Raw genomic sequence first — 17,743 nt, forward strand, 5'->3', positions numbered from 1 at the left:
CCCAGGAAGCTGCATGTCTACCCCTCACTGGGTTTTTACTTTGGTGCCCAGCCCTTTTATTATTTTATCTTATTTTATTTCCGCGACTGGATTTCACTGCCCTGGACCAACTTCTTCAGGCAGAGAGAAAAAAAAAACAAAGGGAAAGAGGGGCAGATACCACAGCACTGAAGCTTCCTCCACAAGAGTGGGGTTTAACTCAAACCTGGGTGAGGTACAAGGCAATAGGCTCTCTCCTAGCTGATCTATCTTGCCAGTCCTTGATCCAGTCCTCACATCAGTCAGTCACCCTGTCTGGCGCAGCTCCCTCGCATGATAACAGCCTGAAGGTTCACCTTCCACACAGCAGGTTGCCAGGTCCTTTGTCCACACTCCCCACCACACCCCACAACCTTCCTCAGCCCAGGGCCTGTCTTCAGTCCAGTCCACACTCCTTACAAAGCCTTCTTCCTTCCTTGGCAGACTTGCCAATGACTCTGGGTGACTCTCAGTCTCTCTCTTTTTTTTTTTTTTTGTTAAAGATTTCTTTTATGAGAGAGAAAGTGGAGCACCTTTCTATCTTATCGGCGTGCCAGGCTCAAACCCAAGATTTCTCATATCTAAGTCCTGGGATCTACTCTCAGAACCACTTCCCAGATTTCACTCATGTCCCTCTATCAATAGTTTACTGCAGTGGGCTGGAGAGACAGCATAATGCTTGCTTGTTTTTTGTTTTGTTTTTTTTTTGCCACCAGGGTTATTGCTGTGGCACATAGTAAATCCACCCTTCCTGGTGGCCATTCCCCCACCCCATTTTTTTCTTTTCTATTTTATTTCAAATGGCAGAGAGAAATTGAGAGGGGAGAGAGAGAAAGAGGGAGACACAGACACCTGCAGATCTGCTTTACTGCTTGTGAAGTGTCCCCCCCCCCTTCAGGTAGGGAGCAGGGTTCAAACCCAGGTCTTTGCACGTGGTAACGTGAGCACTGATCCAGGTGCAACACTGCCCAGCCCCAGCATAATGATTCTGCAAAAGACTTTCATGCCTGAGACTCTGAGGTCCCGAGTTCTTTCCCCAGCAGCGCCGTAAGCCAGAAATGAGCTGTGATCTGATCTCCTCCTCTTCCTCTTCCTCCATCCCCTCATCTTCTTCTTCTGTCTTCTCCTCCATTCCCTCCTCCTCCTCCTTCTCTCCTATCTCCTCCTCTATCCCCTCCTCCTCCTTTTCCTCTCTCTCTTATTAAAACAAACAAATCAATAAGTAGTTTTTTAAAAAACTAGGTTTACAGCAATCCTTCATCTCCTCAACTGTGCTTTCCCTGTTAGGAGTTGAATAGTAAGGACATGCAAATCCACTCTGAAGTGTTTACCCAAAGGACATGCAAACACTAATTCAAAGGGGCACATGGACCCCTATGTTCATAGCTGCATTATTCATAATAGCCAATGAGTGGAAGCAGCTTAGATGTTCATTGATAGAGAGCAAAATAAAGAAGTTATGGGATGTATACTCCATGAACTATTACTCTGCAATCACAAAAGATGATACTGTACTCTTTGGGACAAAATGAATGGGACTGGAGGTGATTCTGATTAGTAGAGATGAAAAAACAACTACCAGATGGTTTCATATGTGAAATCTAGAGATCTGAGGGGGTGGGTGGTGGTGCACCTGGTTGAGCGCATGTATTACAATGTGCAAGGACATGGCTTCGAGTCTCCCACCTGCAGGGGGAAAGCTCTGTGAGTGGTGAAGCAGTGTTGCAGGTGTCTCTCTGTCTCTCTCCCTATCACCCTCTTCTCTCTTGATTTCTGGCTGTTCTTATCCAATAAATAAATATTTTTAAAAAAATTAAAAAAAGAAATCTAGAGATATGATATACATGAACTTGGAAGAAAAAAAAAAGAAGCAAGCAAACTGTCTCTAAGACCTGGGAGAACTATTATGATTATCTTTGAGAGGTGAGAGGCTGGGGGAGACAGAACGAGAGTGGTGGGTGTGGTGTGGAAGTAATATATACATCATTGCAACGTTACAATCTTGTTCACCTTCTTCACCATCTTGGATGGAGTTTGAAGGAATCTTGTTAAGTGAGACAAGCCAAAAAGAGAAGGACAAATATGGGGTGATCTCACTCATGGACAGAAGTTGAGAAATAAGAATGGAAGGAAAAACACAGAGCAGAATTTGGACAGAGTTTGGTGTATTGCACCAAAGTAAAGGATTCAGGGGTGGGGGGGGGTGGGTTCAAGTCCACCACAGGGGACTGAGGATGAGAACACAGACCTTTGGTGGTAGGAACAGTGTTAAAATATACTTTTATTAACTTATAATCTTATAAATCATTATTTAGTCAGTATGTCAGGGGAAAAATAGACTGAATGTTTCAAGTTCTTTAACTACCTAGATTTCAGTTCTTAGTATATATTCCTTTAGTCTAAGCATTTAATGTTTCAAATTTATAAACTGATTGAATTCTGATACAGAGTTTAAATTGTTAAAACATTTCTAAAACTAACTATTTTTTTCAAATACTAAGATACCTAGAACCTTAGGCTAGAAAGATCACAATCATCTGGTCCTTTCAGTATCTAAGACACAGTTATTAGTAGAAAGTTTTAAATGACAGAATTCAAAGTCTTAAATGACAAAAATCATGGTACAGTACGGTAAATTCTAACCATAGGATTTTCAAAGAAAACCAAGCTCCCAAGTAACTTGATTATAGTAATCTATTATTGATTGTGGTGTCTATTGATTCGATTAATTATAGTATCTATTGCCTCCTTAAACTCTAAGACTACAAGGAATCTTTCCCCATTCTCTTTAAAATCCATATTTCTCTCAGTCCTGGAACCTCTGGGACTTTGCTTGTGTTTCTTGATGCTTCTCTTCTTGATCCTTTGTAACCTACTATTAATCACAAATAAGAAAATATAACGTTAACAGGGAATTCAAATTTTGAATCTTCAAAAGTCATGTCTAAGGCAAGGCCCACTGTGGGAGTTTGTCTCCATGGCCTGCTGGTCCACCCATGTTCCAGTCTGACCTTATGACCCAGCGATACCACTCTTGGGTGTTTATCCAAAAGACACACAAACACTGATTCCAAGGGACATGTGCACCCCTGTGTTCACAGTTGCATTATTCACAATAGCCAAAGAGTGGAAGCAGCCTCGGTGCTCATCATCGGATGACTGGCTAAAGAAGTCATGGGATATATACTCTGTGGAATACTACTATGCCATCAAAAAGAGGGTATTGTGTCCTTTGAGACAAAATGAGTAGAACAGGAGGTGACTATGCTTAGCAAATTAATAAAGAGATGAAAAGACAGCTATTTGGATGTATTCACTCATGTGGAATCTAGAGAACTGGAACATATTGTAAGAAGTTAAGATTGCCTCATTTCCAAAGTATATGTATATAATCCAAATAGGACATGTGTTATCGTAGTGTCACACACACACACTCACACATGCACACACCCTGCCTTCCAGGAAAAAGGGACCTGCTCGGGGACCTACTTACAGTCATTGTAAGAACTGAACTCTTAATCTAAGACACTCACATGCTAAAGAACCTCACACAACTATGTGAATTGGGTCACATAGGCTAAATAAGCCCCTAACCTAAAGAAGAACATGCTTCTCCACGTGCCCCGCCCCCAGCCAATTGTGATAAGATTGTGAACCTGTGTACCCAATCCATGGAGAACAAGGCAGTTTCAAACCACCTTCAGGGAACAAATACTTGGTTGTGGTCTCTGCCAGGTGTGTGCCAACCTGGTGGACCCAGGCTGGCATGGTGCCCGATTCTGCAGAATTGAATAAACTGTCTCACTTCCTGCTTTTCCAAGTCTCCCAAGTCCGTTCTTGAGATGAAAGGGTAAACTTTTCTTTCTAACAGCATAAACTTGCAACAATAACAACAACAATAACAACAACAAGCCCACAGCAAACTGTCTGTAAGCCTTGGTGAGAACAACGGTGCCTATGGTTGGGGCACAGAACTCAGGCGGTGGGTGAGGTATATAGATCTTTATCTTGTAATCTCACAATCTTGTAAACCACTATTAATCACAGATTAAAAAAAAAAAATACAAAGAGTTAACGGGGCCTAGAAGCATCCGCACAAACAGGTCTTACGAGTAGAAAGCCTGGAGTTCAGAACAACCTAGGGGTGGGAACGTTGTGGGCAGAAACAGGACAGGCAGTCCTGTCTGTGAGCCTCAGGGCTGTGATCTCACCAGGGATGATATAAACCAGGGGCTCTGCTCCAGGGAGCAAAAAGTGCACACACCCCTAGGGTGGGCTGCTGAGAAAGCAAGGTACTCCCTATGTCCTTCACAAAAACAGAGCAGGGCATGTGATTTTAAACCCCGGTCCAAAGTACAAAGATTACCGCGGAGGGTGTGTGTGTGTGTGTGTGTGTATGATCTTTAAAACACCTTAGGGACTGGGTACAACAAGCAAAAGCCAGCCACACGGAGGTTGGGCAAAGGAGCTGAGTCTTGAGGGGAACAGGGTGGGGAGGAAGTCTGGGCTAGACTGGGGCTGGAAGGGTGGGGCCAGCTGGCTCCTCCTCTTCTTGCCTGCTCCCCCTCCCCCCCATCCCCAACAACCTGCTTTCTGCAGAGTCCGGTGGAGATAGGTGAGGAACTCCTGGGGCAGGGGAGGTGAGAAGGGTCTCTGGCTTGGGGAGGAAGGTGAGGGAGGGGTCTCTCAGCTTTGTGGTCCTTGCCCTGTAGAGTTCAGGGGGCTCTGTTTTGGGGGTGCAAACTGCTGGGTGGTCTAGCTGTGTGTTGTTAGTGATTCCAGGCAGGAAACATGAAAGTTGAATCTAGCAAGTGAGGGTCGGTGGACGTTGGGGGTTTCTGAGTGATTGGGGGTGGGGGGAGAAGGTGGGTCATCACTCTCCCCCGCCCCCCCCCCCCCAGGCTTTTGTCAGTTTCTGTCTTGTCTTTGTGTTCTGATTCGCTGTAGCTGGGGAGGGCACTTCACTGGACTGTCTGGAGAGCACTGGAAATCAGGGCTAGGTAGGAAGGGGATGCTTCATGCCTGCAGGGTGCTATTGAGACCCCCAAGACTGGAGAGGAGGTGCCGGGTGTTGTGGAGGTCCCCAAAGAGCAATACAGACAAAGGGGCGGGGCCTGCCCCATGGCCTGGATTCCAGAAAACCAGATGAAGATCTAGCCCCCGGGCAGAAACTCCACCCAGGTCTGGCGCCTGGATGGCAAGGACACACCTGAGCTGGAGGGGAGAAAGCAGAGGAGAAGGGATGGGGGGGGGGGGGGAACCCAGGTTCTATGTACCTCCACCCCACTCCTGGGCTAGTGTCTCTTCTTCACCACGCCTACTGCCACCTTGTGACCACAGCATGATCCTACAGTGACAGAGCCTGTAGGGCCCCTGCTGGTCATCAGCTGTGGCCTCTGCCATCCTTGATTTGAGATCCAAGGATCTGAAACCCCAAGACAGGGACTGTGGTCTGTCCCCCCAGGACACACCCAGCAGCGTGAGTCTCTTTGCAGGAGCCCCTGGGAGGAGGCCATGGTGCCAAGCCAGTGGTGGGGCCGACTGGAGAAGCCATTCTTCTACCTGGCCTGCACCTCCTTCCTGCTGGGGCTCGCCCTACTCAGCGTCCGCTCCGATATCAGCCCCGCCGCTTACTTCTTCTTTGCCCTGGGTGGCGGCTTCTTGTTGGCCTGCTTCCTGGCCTGTTTCCTGGAGTGGGTTTTCCGAGCCCTGCAGACCCAGACTGAGAGTCCTGGGCCCTCAGGTGCTGCACGGTGAGTGAAAGGGCTGGTGGACCCAAGACACCCCAAGTTCCCTTCCCTGCCCCCCTCAACCTACCCTCTGAGCTGGCAGTAGGATAAAAAAGGACTTTTAAAAAAAATTATATTTATATTTATTTTATTTATTTCCCCTTTTGTTGCCCTTGTTGTTTTATTGTTGTATTGTCTTTATTGATGCCGTCATTGTTGGATAGGACAGAGAGAAATGGAGAGAGGAGGGGAAAACGGGGAGAGAAAGATAGACACCTGCAGACCTGCTTCAGCGCCTGTGAAGCGACTCCCCCACAGGTGGGTAGCCTGAGGCTCGAACCAGTATCCTGATGCAGGTCGCTTGCACTTCTTGCCATGTGCACTTAACCTGCTGCGCTACCGCCCGGCTCCCAAAAACTCTTTTTTTAAATGTTTTATTTTTTTATTAGTGATTTTGTGTTGATTTACAAGGTTGTAAGGGATATCACTGTAATAGGGGTGAAATTCCATCCAGCTCCTACCACCAGAGTTCTGTATACCATCCCCTCCATTGGAAGCTTCCTTAATTTTTAATCCCCCTGGGAGTATAGACCAGAATTGTTTTTTGGGGTGCAGAAGGTGGGAGTTCTGGCTTCTGTAATTGCTTCTCCGCTGGACATGGGCATTGGCAGGTCAATCCATACCCCCAGACTGTGAGAAAAAGAACGCTTTCAGGCAGCTACCAACTGACCTTCTTTCTCCTCCCCAGGGACAATGAAGTCTTTGAGGTGCCAACTTATGAAGAGGCCGTGGTGTCTGAGTCCCAGGGCCACCCCCCAGAGCTGGGTCAGCCGCCCCCCTACTTCAGCATCACAATACCTCCAGGACTCAGGGGCAGACAGTCCAGCCAGTCCCCTCAGGGACCCAGGAGAACCACGCTGCAGAGGCGCGTGGTCTCGGAGGGCTCTCTGACCCTGGGTGGCAGCATGGGGCAAACTCGGGTCAGCCTTCAGCTCCAGGGACCACGGGTCATGTCCTCCACTTCCGACATGCAGAACCTGGAAGGACCCCCCAAACTGGAGCCCCTCACGCCTCCCCCTGCCTATGATGTCTGCTTTGCCCACCCTGACGATGATAACGTTTTCTATGAGAACAACTGGACGCCCCCCTAAGCGGCTTACCAGGATCCCTGCCCATCTGCACAGAGTGGGACCGAATGACCCACTTGGTCTCATGGCCGATTAGCCTTTCACTGGGACATCTCGACAGGGACTGTCACCCAGTGAGTCCTTCCCTGTGGAGCGGTGTGAGGTACACAGCAGAGTCTGCAGGCCACTTTCTGGAATTGCCTCTGTGGCCACAATTTCTGGAATTAGGATTGGAGTGGAGATGCAACAGAGGCTGTGCAGAAAAGAAGAAGGACCTAGCATCCCAGGGATAGCTTCTACTCCAAGTACCTTACCTTTCCTAGGTCACTGGAGGGTTCCAGCCTTGTGAGGTGTGATTGCTTGAAAACTGAGAATTCTGAGAGTGGGGGTGTTTCCTCGTGGGCACAGGGACATGCTGCTGGTACTCAGTAGCTTAGAGAGAGGATTGGGACTCTGCTGTTCCTGATTCCAAAGCCCAGTGTGTTTCTAGTATAAAGTATAAGCTAACAAGCCAAGCCATCCACTCAGCTGCTGGGCCTGCCTTGGGGTGATTGGCGCTGGGCGTGGAGGACTTGGCACAGGCTGGTAGACCAGTTGTGCTTGCAGAGGATGGTCCCAGCACAGCCTCGTGGGGGTCCAGCCTCCTAGTAGAGCAGAGTCACAGGGTGTGGGGAGGGGACTGTTACCTGTGGGTAGCTGGTCCTGTCCAGCTGAAACTGAAAGAGGAGGGCCTGGTGCCCAGAGCCACAGGAAGCCAAACATCAGCCTTTGCATAAAGGGAAAAGCCATTGTGCTGCTATTCACGCCCTCATTGAACAGCTGCAGTATATTAAATCTAGGTCAGGTGGTGGCACACGTGGGTGAATGTGCATATGCTACATGTGCAAGGAACTGGGTTTGAGCCCCTGTTCTCCACCTGCAGGGGGGAAGCTTCACGAGTAGTGAAGGAGTGCTGCAGGTGTCTCTGTCTCTCTCTCTCTCTCTCTCCCTTCCCATCTTCTCCTTCCCTCTTGTTTCCTGTCTTTATTCAATAAATAATAAATTAAAAAATAAATCTAATTAACCTCCTCCCTTAAGGAGTGTCTTTCTCCTTTCTTTCCAGTTCAGGGGCCTTGCACATGTGTGATTTTGCTCTTCTGAGCCAGTTTTGCACTTAGATGGAGAGGATGCACACACCAAAAAAAAAAAAAACAGGAGCAGACACACCACACAACTGAAGCTTCCTCCAGTACCAAAGCATCTCCCACATGGTGTTCACGGCAAGACAGACACTCTACCTAGTGAGTTATCTCTACAAGTGTCTGCTTTTGATAACAGCTGTAAGGGGAGAGGGAAGGAAACTGGAAAGCCAGGAGCACAATGTGGGCCAATCAGAGAGGGTTCAAAGGCTCCCAGAGCTTCCAGCTTCCTGGACCACACTGCCTCAGACTTCCTGCTAGAAGAAAACCCAATCAGTCTTAACTATCTTTCTTTATTTTCAAATGTGCCCAGCCAGCAGGAGTTAAGAATGGATGGGCGTGAGAGTTGCTGACTTTTTGTTTCCAGGCTTGGTTTGAGCATATTGCAAAGCTCATGTCATCCCCTTTCCTTTTTATTTTATATGTTTATTTTATGTATGTATTTATTAAGAGAGAACCAGAACACCACTCTGGCATATGCAATATTGGGGATCAAACTCAGGATCTCAAGTTTGAGAATCCAATGCCTTATCCACTGAGCCACCTACCGGGCTGCCACCCCCTGTCCTTTTTAGCAGGGGGGAGGTGGGTCACAAGGGTTGAAGAGGGTCTCCCCAAAACTATTGGGCAGCAGTGGAGTCAGTTACCCCCAGGGAGATGGACCTAGATTGTGATGGGGGTTGAAGATGAGGCTCAGAAATGATGTTTGAACTTCTTGGGCGAGAAGTGGTAGAGGATTCAAGAATCTCATTTTCATCATCTATCTTGAAACGTTGGCAACACAGGCTCTGTCACCCCTAATCTAGTGAACCCCTGTTCTGCTTATGCTGCTTCCTAATATCCCATCAGAAACACCAGATAGGAGGGAGAAGAAGAAAAAGGCATTATGAAATAGCAATAGGTATAGGTGTGACTTAGAAAGGAAGAGAAGGCAGGGTCATAGAAAAAAAGGGGGGGTGAGAGTTGGGCGGTAGCGCAGCGGGTTAAGTGCACCTGGCAAAGCGTAAGGACCGGCTTAAGGATCACTGTTCGAGCCCCAAGCTCCCCACCTGCAGGGGAGTCGCTTCACAGGCGGTGAAGCAGGTCTGCAGGTGTCTAGCTTTTTCTCCCCCTCTGTTTTCCCTACTCTCTCCATTTCTCTCTGTCCTATCCAACAACAATGACACCAATCATAACTACAACAATAAAACAACAAGGGCAACAAAAGGGAATAAATAATAAATATATTTTTAAAAAAGAAAAAAAGGGGGCAAATATATATGAATATCGATAGTTATAGAAATAATAGCTGACCCATATCTGTGACCTTGGGAGACCTACTGCAGTTTACAATGGAGGGAATGGAGACTCAGAACTGTGGTGGTGGGAACGGGGTGGGATTATACACTTGTTGTCTCATAATTTTGTAAATCAATATGAAATCACTAATAACAAAAAAAATAAGTAAGTAATACCGGATGTTCTGCTGTGCGGGAAATGTGCAAGCATGTTAGGCTCCAATGGTTGGAAACAGGTCACCCTTTGCTCTCCTGCCCCCCCCCTCTGACCCACTTCTTCTTCTAGCGTTTGCCCTTCTTCCTTGGCCAGTCAACAGCGTCAGGTTGAGCCTGATGTAAAGTTTCGAGACCTCCTTTGAATCTGGAGAGGTGGCAGTCATTGACTATGTGGGTCATAGTCTGTCTGTAGCCGCAGGGGCATTTCGGGTCGTCTCTGGCTCCCCAGCGATGGAACATAGCAGCGCACCAGCCATGGCCTGTTCGATAGCGACTGAGGAGGGCCCAATCATAACGTGCTAGGTCAAAGCCGGGTTGACGCTTGCAGGGGTCTGTGATGAGGTGTTTGTTCTTTACCTCAGCTGACTGCCAACTCTGTTTCCAAGAGACTGGAACAGAGAAGTTCAGTGTAGGCATAGGGGACCAGATTGGGTGACGAGACGTCAAGCGTTGGACAGGGTGGGCGAAGATATCCGCGTATATTGGCAGGTCCGGTCGAGCGTAGACCTGGGAAATGAACTTAGATGATGCCGCATCCCGATGAATATCTGGCGGGGCGATGTTGCTAAGAACTGGCAGCCATGGAACCGGAGTGGAACGGATGGTTCCAGAAATTATCCTCATGGAGGAATATAATTTGGAATCGACCAAGTGGACATGGGGGCTACGGAACCATACTGGGGCACAGTATTCTGCAGTGGAATAGCATAATGCCAGAGATGATGATCGTAGTGTGGAAGTGCTCGCGCTCCATGAGGAGCTGGCCAGTCTTGCAATGATGTGATTCCTCGCGCCCACCTTTGCTGCACTTTTTATGAGATGTTCATGAAATGACAGAGTGCGATCGAGAGTAATGCCAAGATAGACTGGCTGGGCTTCATGCCGGATTCTCGTATCGCCAAGCTGCACATTAAGCTCACGCGAGGCCGAGGCATGGTGTAGATGGAAAACAGATGATACCGTTTTTGCAGTGCTAGGGATTAGTCGTCATTTTTTACAGTAATCAGATATCAGAGACATGTCTTTCGTGAGTGTTTCCTCGAGGATGTCGAACTTGGATGCCTGAGTTGCACAGCAGATGTCATCGGTGTAGATGAACTTCTTTGAAGAAGTTTCTGGGAGGTCACTGATGTAAATATTAAATAACATAGGAGCCAGAACAGAGCCCTGGGGGAGGCCACTTGAGACAAGTCTCCATCTGCTAGACTTGTCACCCAGATGCACCCGGAATCTTCTGTTTTGGAGAAGAAACAATATAGTGTTGGCCACCCATGGAGGCAGGCATCTTGAGATCTTGACTAGACCCCGGTGCCAGACCATGTCATAGGCTGCTGTGAGATCAACAAAGACAGCACCCGTCTTTAAATTCTTCTGGAATCCATTTTCAATCTAAGTTGAGAGGTCCAGGGCTTGTTCGCAGGTAGATCTTCGTGGTCGGAAACCAGCTTGGTTTCTGACCCACTAAAGCCGTGCTATTCTCCGTAAAGGGTTCCCAGGCGCCCCATCTCCCTATATTGGCCCCGCCCGCAGGTAAATGTCAATAACCGGAAAAGCGAGGCCACGCCCTTCCCGGCCAAGAGGGCCGGGCACTGAGATTTCCGCGGGAAGCACCGGCCAATGAGATTCCGCTGCCGGACGAGGCGGTGCCTTTCCCTGGCCCCGCCCTTTCCCTTTCCGTAGCAAGCGCGCTTTCTCACGCTATTGGACAACGCGCCTCCGGCCGCGGGGCCTCTGCGCCTGCGCATACAAGGTAACAGGGACGTCCCCGCGGCGGGGCGGAGCGCGGGCAGTGCGGCGCAGGCGCAGTGCGCACCGTCCGGGAAGGCCCGGGTTTTGTTTGTGGGCGGTGCGCCAGGAGCCCGGGAAAAGTGGCAATGGCGGCACCGTGCGCGCCCCCCCGGCTGGTGCTCCGGCGGAGGAGGCCGGTGGCTGCTGACAGGGGGCGCCGGTGAGTGCGGGCGGGGCCCGAGGGGACCTAAGGAGGGGGCAGAAGGGTTGGCACCGCCCTCTGGAGCCCCTGGGAGTCGCGGGAGCCTTCCTGGGGGGCGGGGGGAGGGTTGAGCACCCAAAGGTGCTGTGGGCTGGGGCCCTGCCTGGGCCCTCGGGTGCACAGGTCGCCCCGGCCTCCCCTCATCCTGCTCTAGGGAGATGGGGGGACTCAGGACCCTCTCTGGGTCTCCTTCTCAAGCCTCCATATCCATCTATCCGTCCATCCATCCTCCCTCTCTATGAGCAGCCTGCATGTTGCATCCATCCATCCATCCATTCTCCCTCCCATCCTCCCTCTCCATGAGCAGCCTGCATGTTGCATCCATCCATCCATTCTCCCTCCCATCCTCCCTCTCCATGAGCAGCCTGCATGTTGCGTCCTAGCCTGGCGGTTTCCTAAGTGTTGCAAGATCGGATCTTTGCATCTGGGTTTGCAAAGTTTTTTTTTTTTTTTCCTTTCTTTTCTTTGCGAAGCACAAAAAGCTTCCCGGGAGTCCCCCTCCACCCGCCAGCCTCCACCCTCCACCTATCCCCCCGTGCATCCAGCTCGGCCCCGCGCCAGCTGGTTTCAGAGCAGACCTGACCCGACCCAGGAGAGCACAGATCTGAGGCCTCTAAGTCCAGACCGGGGTGATGGTGGTGGAGGAGGGTCCACCGAGGCCTTCGGAACCAAAACCTGCAGGAAGGAGCAGAAGCTCGGCTCCTGAAGCCCCTTTGTGTACATCCTCTCCATCCCTTTCCGCATGTTGTGTCCCAGGCCACCGTGACTTTGTCCCTACCGGGGATTCTAATCCTAGCGGGGGGAAGGCAGAAAAAAAAAGAGCAGGTGGATGGAGACAAAGTGAAGCTCCCTCCCGGGAGTTTTCAGGAATTATTGACCAGAAATGCAGGCCTGGCGCTGCAAAGAGTTAATTAGGAGAGTCTCTTGAATGGAGAGTTTGGATGAGCCTGAATAGGGTGAGGCTCTGGGGAGGAGGAGGAGTGTGTGCGTGGGCGCGGGCGCGGGCGCGGGTGGGTGGGTAATAGACTAGCAGAGTGTAGAGGCAGGCCTTCTGCAGGAACTGGCACTTGGCAGACAGACAGACAGAGGGGTCCTGGAGAGAATGGATACTGAGGGGGAGGGAAGCTTGTGCTTTCCTTTTTGTTGATCTTGTTTTTATTGCTGTTGTAGTTATTGTTGTCGATGTGGTCGTTGTTGGATAGGACAGAGAGAAATGGAGAGAGGAGGGGAAGACAGAGAGGGGGAGAGAAAGACAGACACCTGCAGACCTGCTTCACCGCCTGTGAAGCGACTCCTCTGCAGGCGGGGAGCCTGGGGTTCTAACCGGGATCTTTATGCTGGTCCTTGAGCTTTGCGCCACGTGCGCTTAACCCGCTGCGCTTGAAGCTTGAAGGGAGAGAATACTAGGACTGGCAGATTAGGGGCAGATACCGGAGTAAGCCTGCTTGGCAGGATCCTAAGGACCTACCCAGTATTGTACTGGGCTTCCGCCCTTCCCACAGTGGGTGTGACACATTGACAACACAGATCGTGGACTGGGGAGGTGGCTCAGTGCTTTGCAGACACTCATTCTGAGGCCTCTGCATTCAGTCCCCTCTGCCACGGGTAAGGCCAGAGCACGGTTCTGGTCCCTCTCGTTAAATACACAAGTTGAAAAAGTAGATGTTGACTGTGAACTTGTTAAAGGAGGCAGCAAACCACCTAGAAGCAGGGTGGAAATCAGAGTCTGACCTCCCACTTTGGGAGGTTTCCAAGTTGATTCAGAATTGGGATTTCAACCCCCCCCCTTTTTTTTTGGAGACTCCAGGGTTATTGCTGGGACTCAGTGCCTGCACTATGAATCCACTGCTCCACTCCTGTGGCCGTTGGTTTTTGTTTGTTTTTGCTTATTTGTTTTTTGGTGGTTTTTTTTTGTTTGTTTGTTTGTTTTTGGATAGATGGGAAGGTAGGGAGAGACAAGTGAAGTGACCCCCTCTGCACGTGTGTATGTGTGTGTTGGGGGAGGGGGCTGGAATCGGGATCCTTGTGTGTGCCGCTAGAATTGGGATTTCTCTAAATGCTAGCGGTAACTGATGTTCACTGGTTTAGGGTATGAGGAATATCATGATAGAAGCGAAGCAGGAAGTTAAAATGGAATTTCAGGCATCATTCTCCCAAATCCAAAATGTAACCACAGTTGACTGCTTCCAACCCAGGCTTGTTTAAGGAATGGTTCTTTCCTGCTGAGGATCCCGAGTACTCTCAGCTATGCCCTTCCCTTCTCTAACTTTTAATCCCTGACCTGAGGACTAAGCCAAGTGCATCCTGCAGATGCCTGGTGTTTCACTGACTGGTTCTAAGGAGCACATCCCTCCTCCCGTTCTAACCTAGTTCAGGCCAATGCGCACTGAAAATTGTTTCCGTTTGAGAAACAGAAAAACCAGAGCACCACTCCAGTGTAATCTGTGTCGGGGATCAAACCCACAGCCTCAGGTACAAATTCTGTGCTCCACCAGCTATTTCCCAGGCTGCCCAGGACAGGTTTATTGTTTATTTACTTATTTATTTATAAGTTGAAGAGAGTGAAAGGCCACATCCCCAAAGCTTCATTTAGTGTGCTGGGGGTCAGGGGCACACCTCTGGCTGATAGCACACTCTCCAGGTGAGCTATTTTGCCATGAATTATCTTTTTTTTTTAATTTATTGGATAGAGACAGCCAGCAATCGAGAGGGAAAGGTTGAATAAGAGAGGAAGAGAGAGACACCTGCAGCACTGCTTCACCACTTGTGAAGCTTTCCCCCTGCAGGTGGGGACCGGGGACTCGAACCTGGGTCCTTGCACATTGTAACATGTGCACTCAACTAGATGCGCTACCACCTGACCCCAACTTTTTCTTACTGTCTTTATTTATTGAATAGAGACAGCCAGAAATCGAGAGGAAATAGGAGATAGGGAGAGAGACAGAGACACCTGCAGCCCTGCTTCACCGCATGAAGCTTTCCTCCTGCAGGTGGGAACCAGGGGCCTTGAACCCAGGTCCTTGCTCATTGTAACACATGGATAATATACATACATATATATATATATATATATGCCTGGGTCATCGACTGCGAGCCTTTCCTTTGCTGTGTGTTTGTGATGAGTAACTCAGAGGCCTGGTGAGCTCTGGATTGACTGAAACTAGGCACATCGACGAAATGTACTGGAAATGCGAGTCTTGACAGCTCACAAGCAGAAGCTGATTATCTTTCAAAATCTGTAGCAGAACTGAGGGATCCTTGCAATCAAGACATTCCTGGCACACTGAAATATCAAAATAAGTTGGGCTTAATATGCTCTTAAGATCTTTAGTGGTTTCAGGTTATGTCTGATTGTTGGTATGCATGAGACCCCTTCTGTTTCATTTGGTTTAAATCCCCCCTGCTTAACACTATTCTATTTACATAACCACTTCGTTCTATTTACATAACCACTGTTAACAAGTTCCACCCTCCCTCCAGGGCATTTGTGGTTCAGTGATAGGATTCTCGCCTAATCTGCCCCCTCTTTGTCACACTGATTTTCACCAGTCACTTTTCTCTCCACCCTCTCTATGTCACATCCTGTTTCCACCTTACTTGGCAAGTATATATAAAGACAGCATTGTGAGTTTTACAGTACTTTACCTTGAGTTTAGCTTAGCTCAGCTTAGATTGTGCTGCGTCCTGCATGAATAAAGAGATACTGCCTACAGCTCAACCATGAGTCCCTGGTCGTCTGTTACCCGCCCGTGAAGCCAGCCCATTGAAAACAACGTAACCCGTCGAAAACAACATCTGATGTTGTATGTTACTGACTTCCTATAACACAGTTTATGTAGTTCTTCCAGGATCCTGATCCGTTCTGGTGTCTTTGGTCACATAAACTGAAAAACCTTATTTTAGTTGATGTATTTACGGCACACACTTTAACATCTTGAAGGATCAGGGTTCAACCCCATGTTCCACCTGCAGGGAGAAGTTTCATATATATATATATATATATATATATATATATATATATATATATAAATATTATATTTATATAATATTTTTATATTTTTCCCTTTTGTTGCCCTTGTTTTTCATTGTTGTAGTTATTGTTGTTACTGATATTGTTATTGATGACGTTGTTGTTGGATAGGACAGAGAGAAATGGAGAGAGGAGGGGAAGACAGATGGGGAGAGAAAGACACCTGCAGACCTGTCACCGCCTGTGAAGCAACTCCCCTGCAGGTGGGAAGCTGGGGGCTTGAACTGGGATCCTTACGCCGGCCCTTGTACTTTGCGCCGCATGTGCTTTGCGCCGCATGCGTTTAACCTGCTGCACTACCACCTGACTCCCTAGGGAGAAGTTTCATGAATGGTGGAGCAGTTCTGTAGATGTCTTCTGTAAGTCTGTCTCTCACTGACTCCATTAAATAAAAAGGTGGGAGGTGAGTGTTGGCATACCTAGTTGAGCACACTCAAAGACCTGGGTTTGAGCCCCTGCTCCCAGGCTGCGGGTGTGGGGCACTTCTCAAGGGGTGATACAGGTCTGCAGGTGTTTATCATTCTGTCTATCTCCCTCTCCCCTCTCAATTTCTCTCTGTCCTATCAAATAAAATAAAAAGAAAAAAATGACCACTGGAAGCAGTGGATTTGTAATGCCAACAAAAAGAAAGAAAAATAAAAATGTCCAATAGCTTGGTAGAGATGTACACGCACCTGGCCCCAGTGTCAGCCTGGTGCCAAGGTTGATTTCTTTATTTTTTAAATATTTATTTATTCCCTTTTGCTGCCCTTATTGTTTTATTGTTGTATTTATTGTTGTTGATGTTGTTGTTGGGTAGGACAGAGAAATGGAGAGAGGGGGAGAGAAAGATAGACAACTGCTTCACTGCTTATGAAGCGACTCCCCTGCAGGTGGGGAGATGGGGCTCGAACTGGGATCCTTACTCCGGTCCTTGAGCTTTGCGCCACGTGCGCTTAACCCGCTGCGCTACTGCCTGACTCCCTGATTTCTTTATTTTATGGGCGAGACCAGAGCACTTCTCCAGCATGTGTGGTGCTAGGGGTCAAACCCAGGTCCTCAGCCTGCAAGTCCTGCTCTCTCTGCCACTGAGCCGTCACCCCACCCACAGGAACTGTACATTTTAAAATCCACACTTAAGATTTGATATGAATAGACTAGAGTGATTGATTTTTCATTAATTTCTTTTTCTTCTGTGAACAATGGCAGTTGACTTGGGTTTTGCCATTATGTTAAATCTCTCTAACCCGGTATTGTCGTAAACTTGGTCACTTTTAGCATCCAAGATAAACCACATGAGGTGCTTTCTGGAATAATCCTTCTTGCAGATGTGTCTGTCAGAGCTGCGGAGACCGTGTAATGGTGGAACACAAGATTTGCATGCACATACCCAGCACAACTACTAGCCGGATTCAAGCAGTGCTCTGGGGAGAGAAGAAAAGAGTTGTTTTGGGGGTCGGGCGGTGGCTCAGTGGGTTGAGCTCATGTGGCGCAAAGTGCAGGAACCGGCGTAGGGATCCCGGTTCAAGCCCCCGGCTCCCCACCTGCAGGAGAGTCGCTTCACAGGCGGTGAAGCAGGTCTATAGGTGTCTATCTTTCTCTCCCCCTCCCTGTCTTCCCCTCCTCTCTCCATTTCTCTCTGTCCTAGCCAACAACGAACGACATCAACAATGGCAATAATAATAACCACAAGGAGGCTACAACAACAAGGGCAACAAAAAGGGGGGGGAAATGGCCTTCAGGAGCGGTGGATTCATGGTGCAGGCACCGAGCCCAGCAATAACCCTGGAGGGAAAAAAAAACAAACAAAAAAAAGAGTTGTTTTGTCGTGGTCTGGGAGGTGGAGCAGTAGATAAAGCATTGTACCCTCAAGCATGAGGTCCCAAGTTCAGTCCCTGTGGCAGTGCATATACCAGAAAATACACCTCCTATATTTCCCATTAATAAATAAATAAATACAATTTTAAAAGAGAATTGTTTTATCAGTGGTTGGGGAGATAGTTCAGTCAATAGAACCACATACTTTGAAACCTAGGAGCCTAGTTTTGAACCTGAGCACCTCCTGTGGCCCCAGTGAAGCTCCAGTCTCTGTCGGAGGGATGTTCATTTTCACGAATATACACAATGTACTTGTGTATGTTGTTTTGCTGTAACATTTTGATTTGATTTTTACTTTTAACAAAAGGCGTCATTTCTTTT

The 17,743-nt window shown here is 48.5% G+C and overlaps 2 protein-coding genes and 1 long non-coding RNA gene across 4 annotated transcripts in view; 2 read left to right on the forward strand and 1 right to left on the reverse strand.

The window, feature by feature from the left end:
• The first annotated feature begins 5,513 nt into the window (after positions 1–5,513).
• Positions 5,514–6,965, forward strand: TMEM139 (transmembrane protein 139). The gene is made up of 2 exons (XM_007522312.3): positions 5,514–5,771; positions 6,496–6,965. The coding sequence occupies exons 1-2, from the start codon at positions 5,533–5,535 to the stop codon at positions 6,896–6,898; spliced, it is 642 nt and encodes a 213-aa protein (XP_007522374.1). The 5' UTR covers positions 5,514–5,532; the 3' UTR covers positions 6,899–6,965.
• Positions 6,015–7,295, reverse strand: LOC132539951 (uncharacterized). The gene is made up of 3 exons (XR_009551251.1): positions 7,189–7,295; positions 6,908–7,092; positions 6,015–6,437 (listed from the first exon to the last, which is right to left on the reverse strand). It is a non-coding gene; the product is annotated as an uncharacterized LOC132539951 (long non-coding RNA).
• A 4,046-nt stretch (positions 7,296–11,341) lies between these two features.
• The window catches only part of CASP2 (caspase 2), a 29,916-nt gene continuing 23,514 nt past the window's right edge, over positions 11,342–17,743 (forward strand). The window contains exon 1 of one of the 2 annotated variants that reach the window (XR_009551250.1): positions 11,342–11,493. Coding sequence is in view for 1 of the 2 variants with exons in the window: in XM_016187809.2 (XP_016043295.2) it covers positions 11,420–11,493 (74 nt within the window). In the remaining variant the exon portion in view is untranslated. The remainder of the gene's footprint in view (positions 11,494–17,743) is intronic. The other variant, XM_016187809.2, reaches the window with a different exon arrangement.

Source organism: Erinaceus europaeus, chromosome 8 (genome assembly GCF_950295315.1).
Source record: "Erinaceus europaeus chromosome 8, mEriEur2.1, whole genome shotgun sequence".
NCBI lineage: Eukaryota > Metazoa > Chordata > Mammalia > Eulipotyphla > Erinaceidae > Erinaceus > Erinaceus europaeus.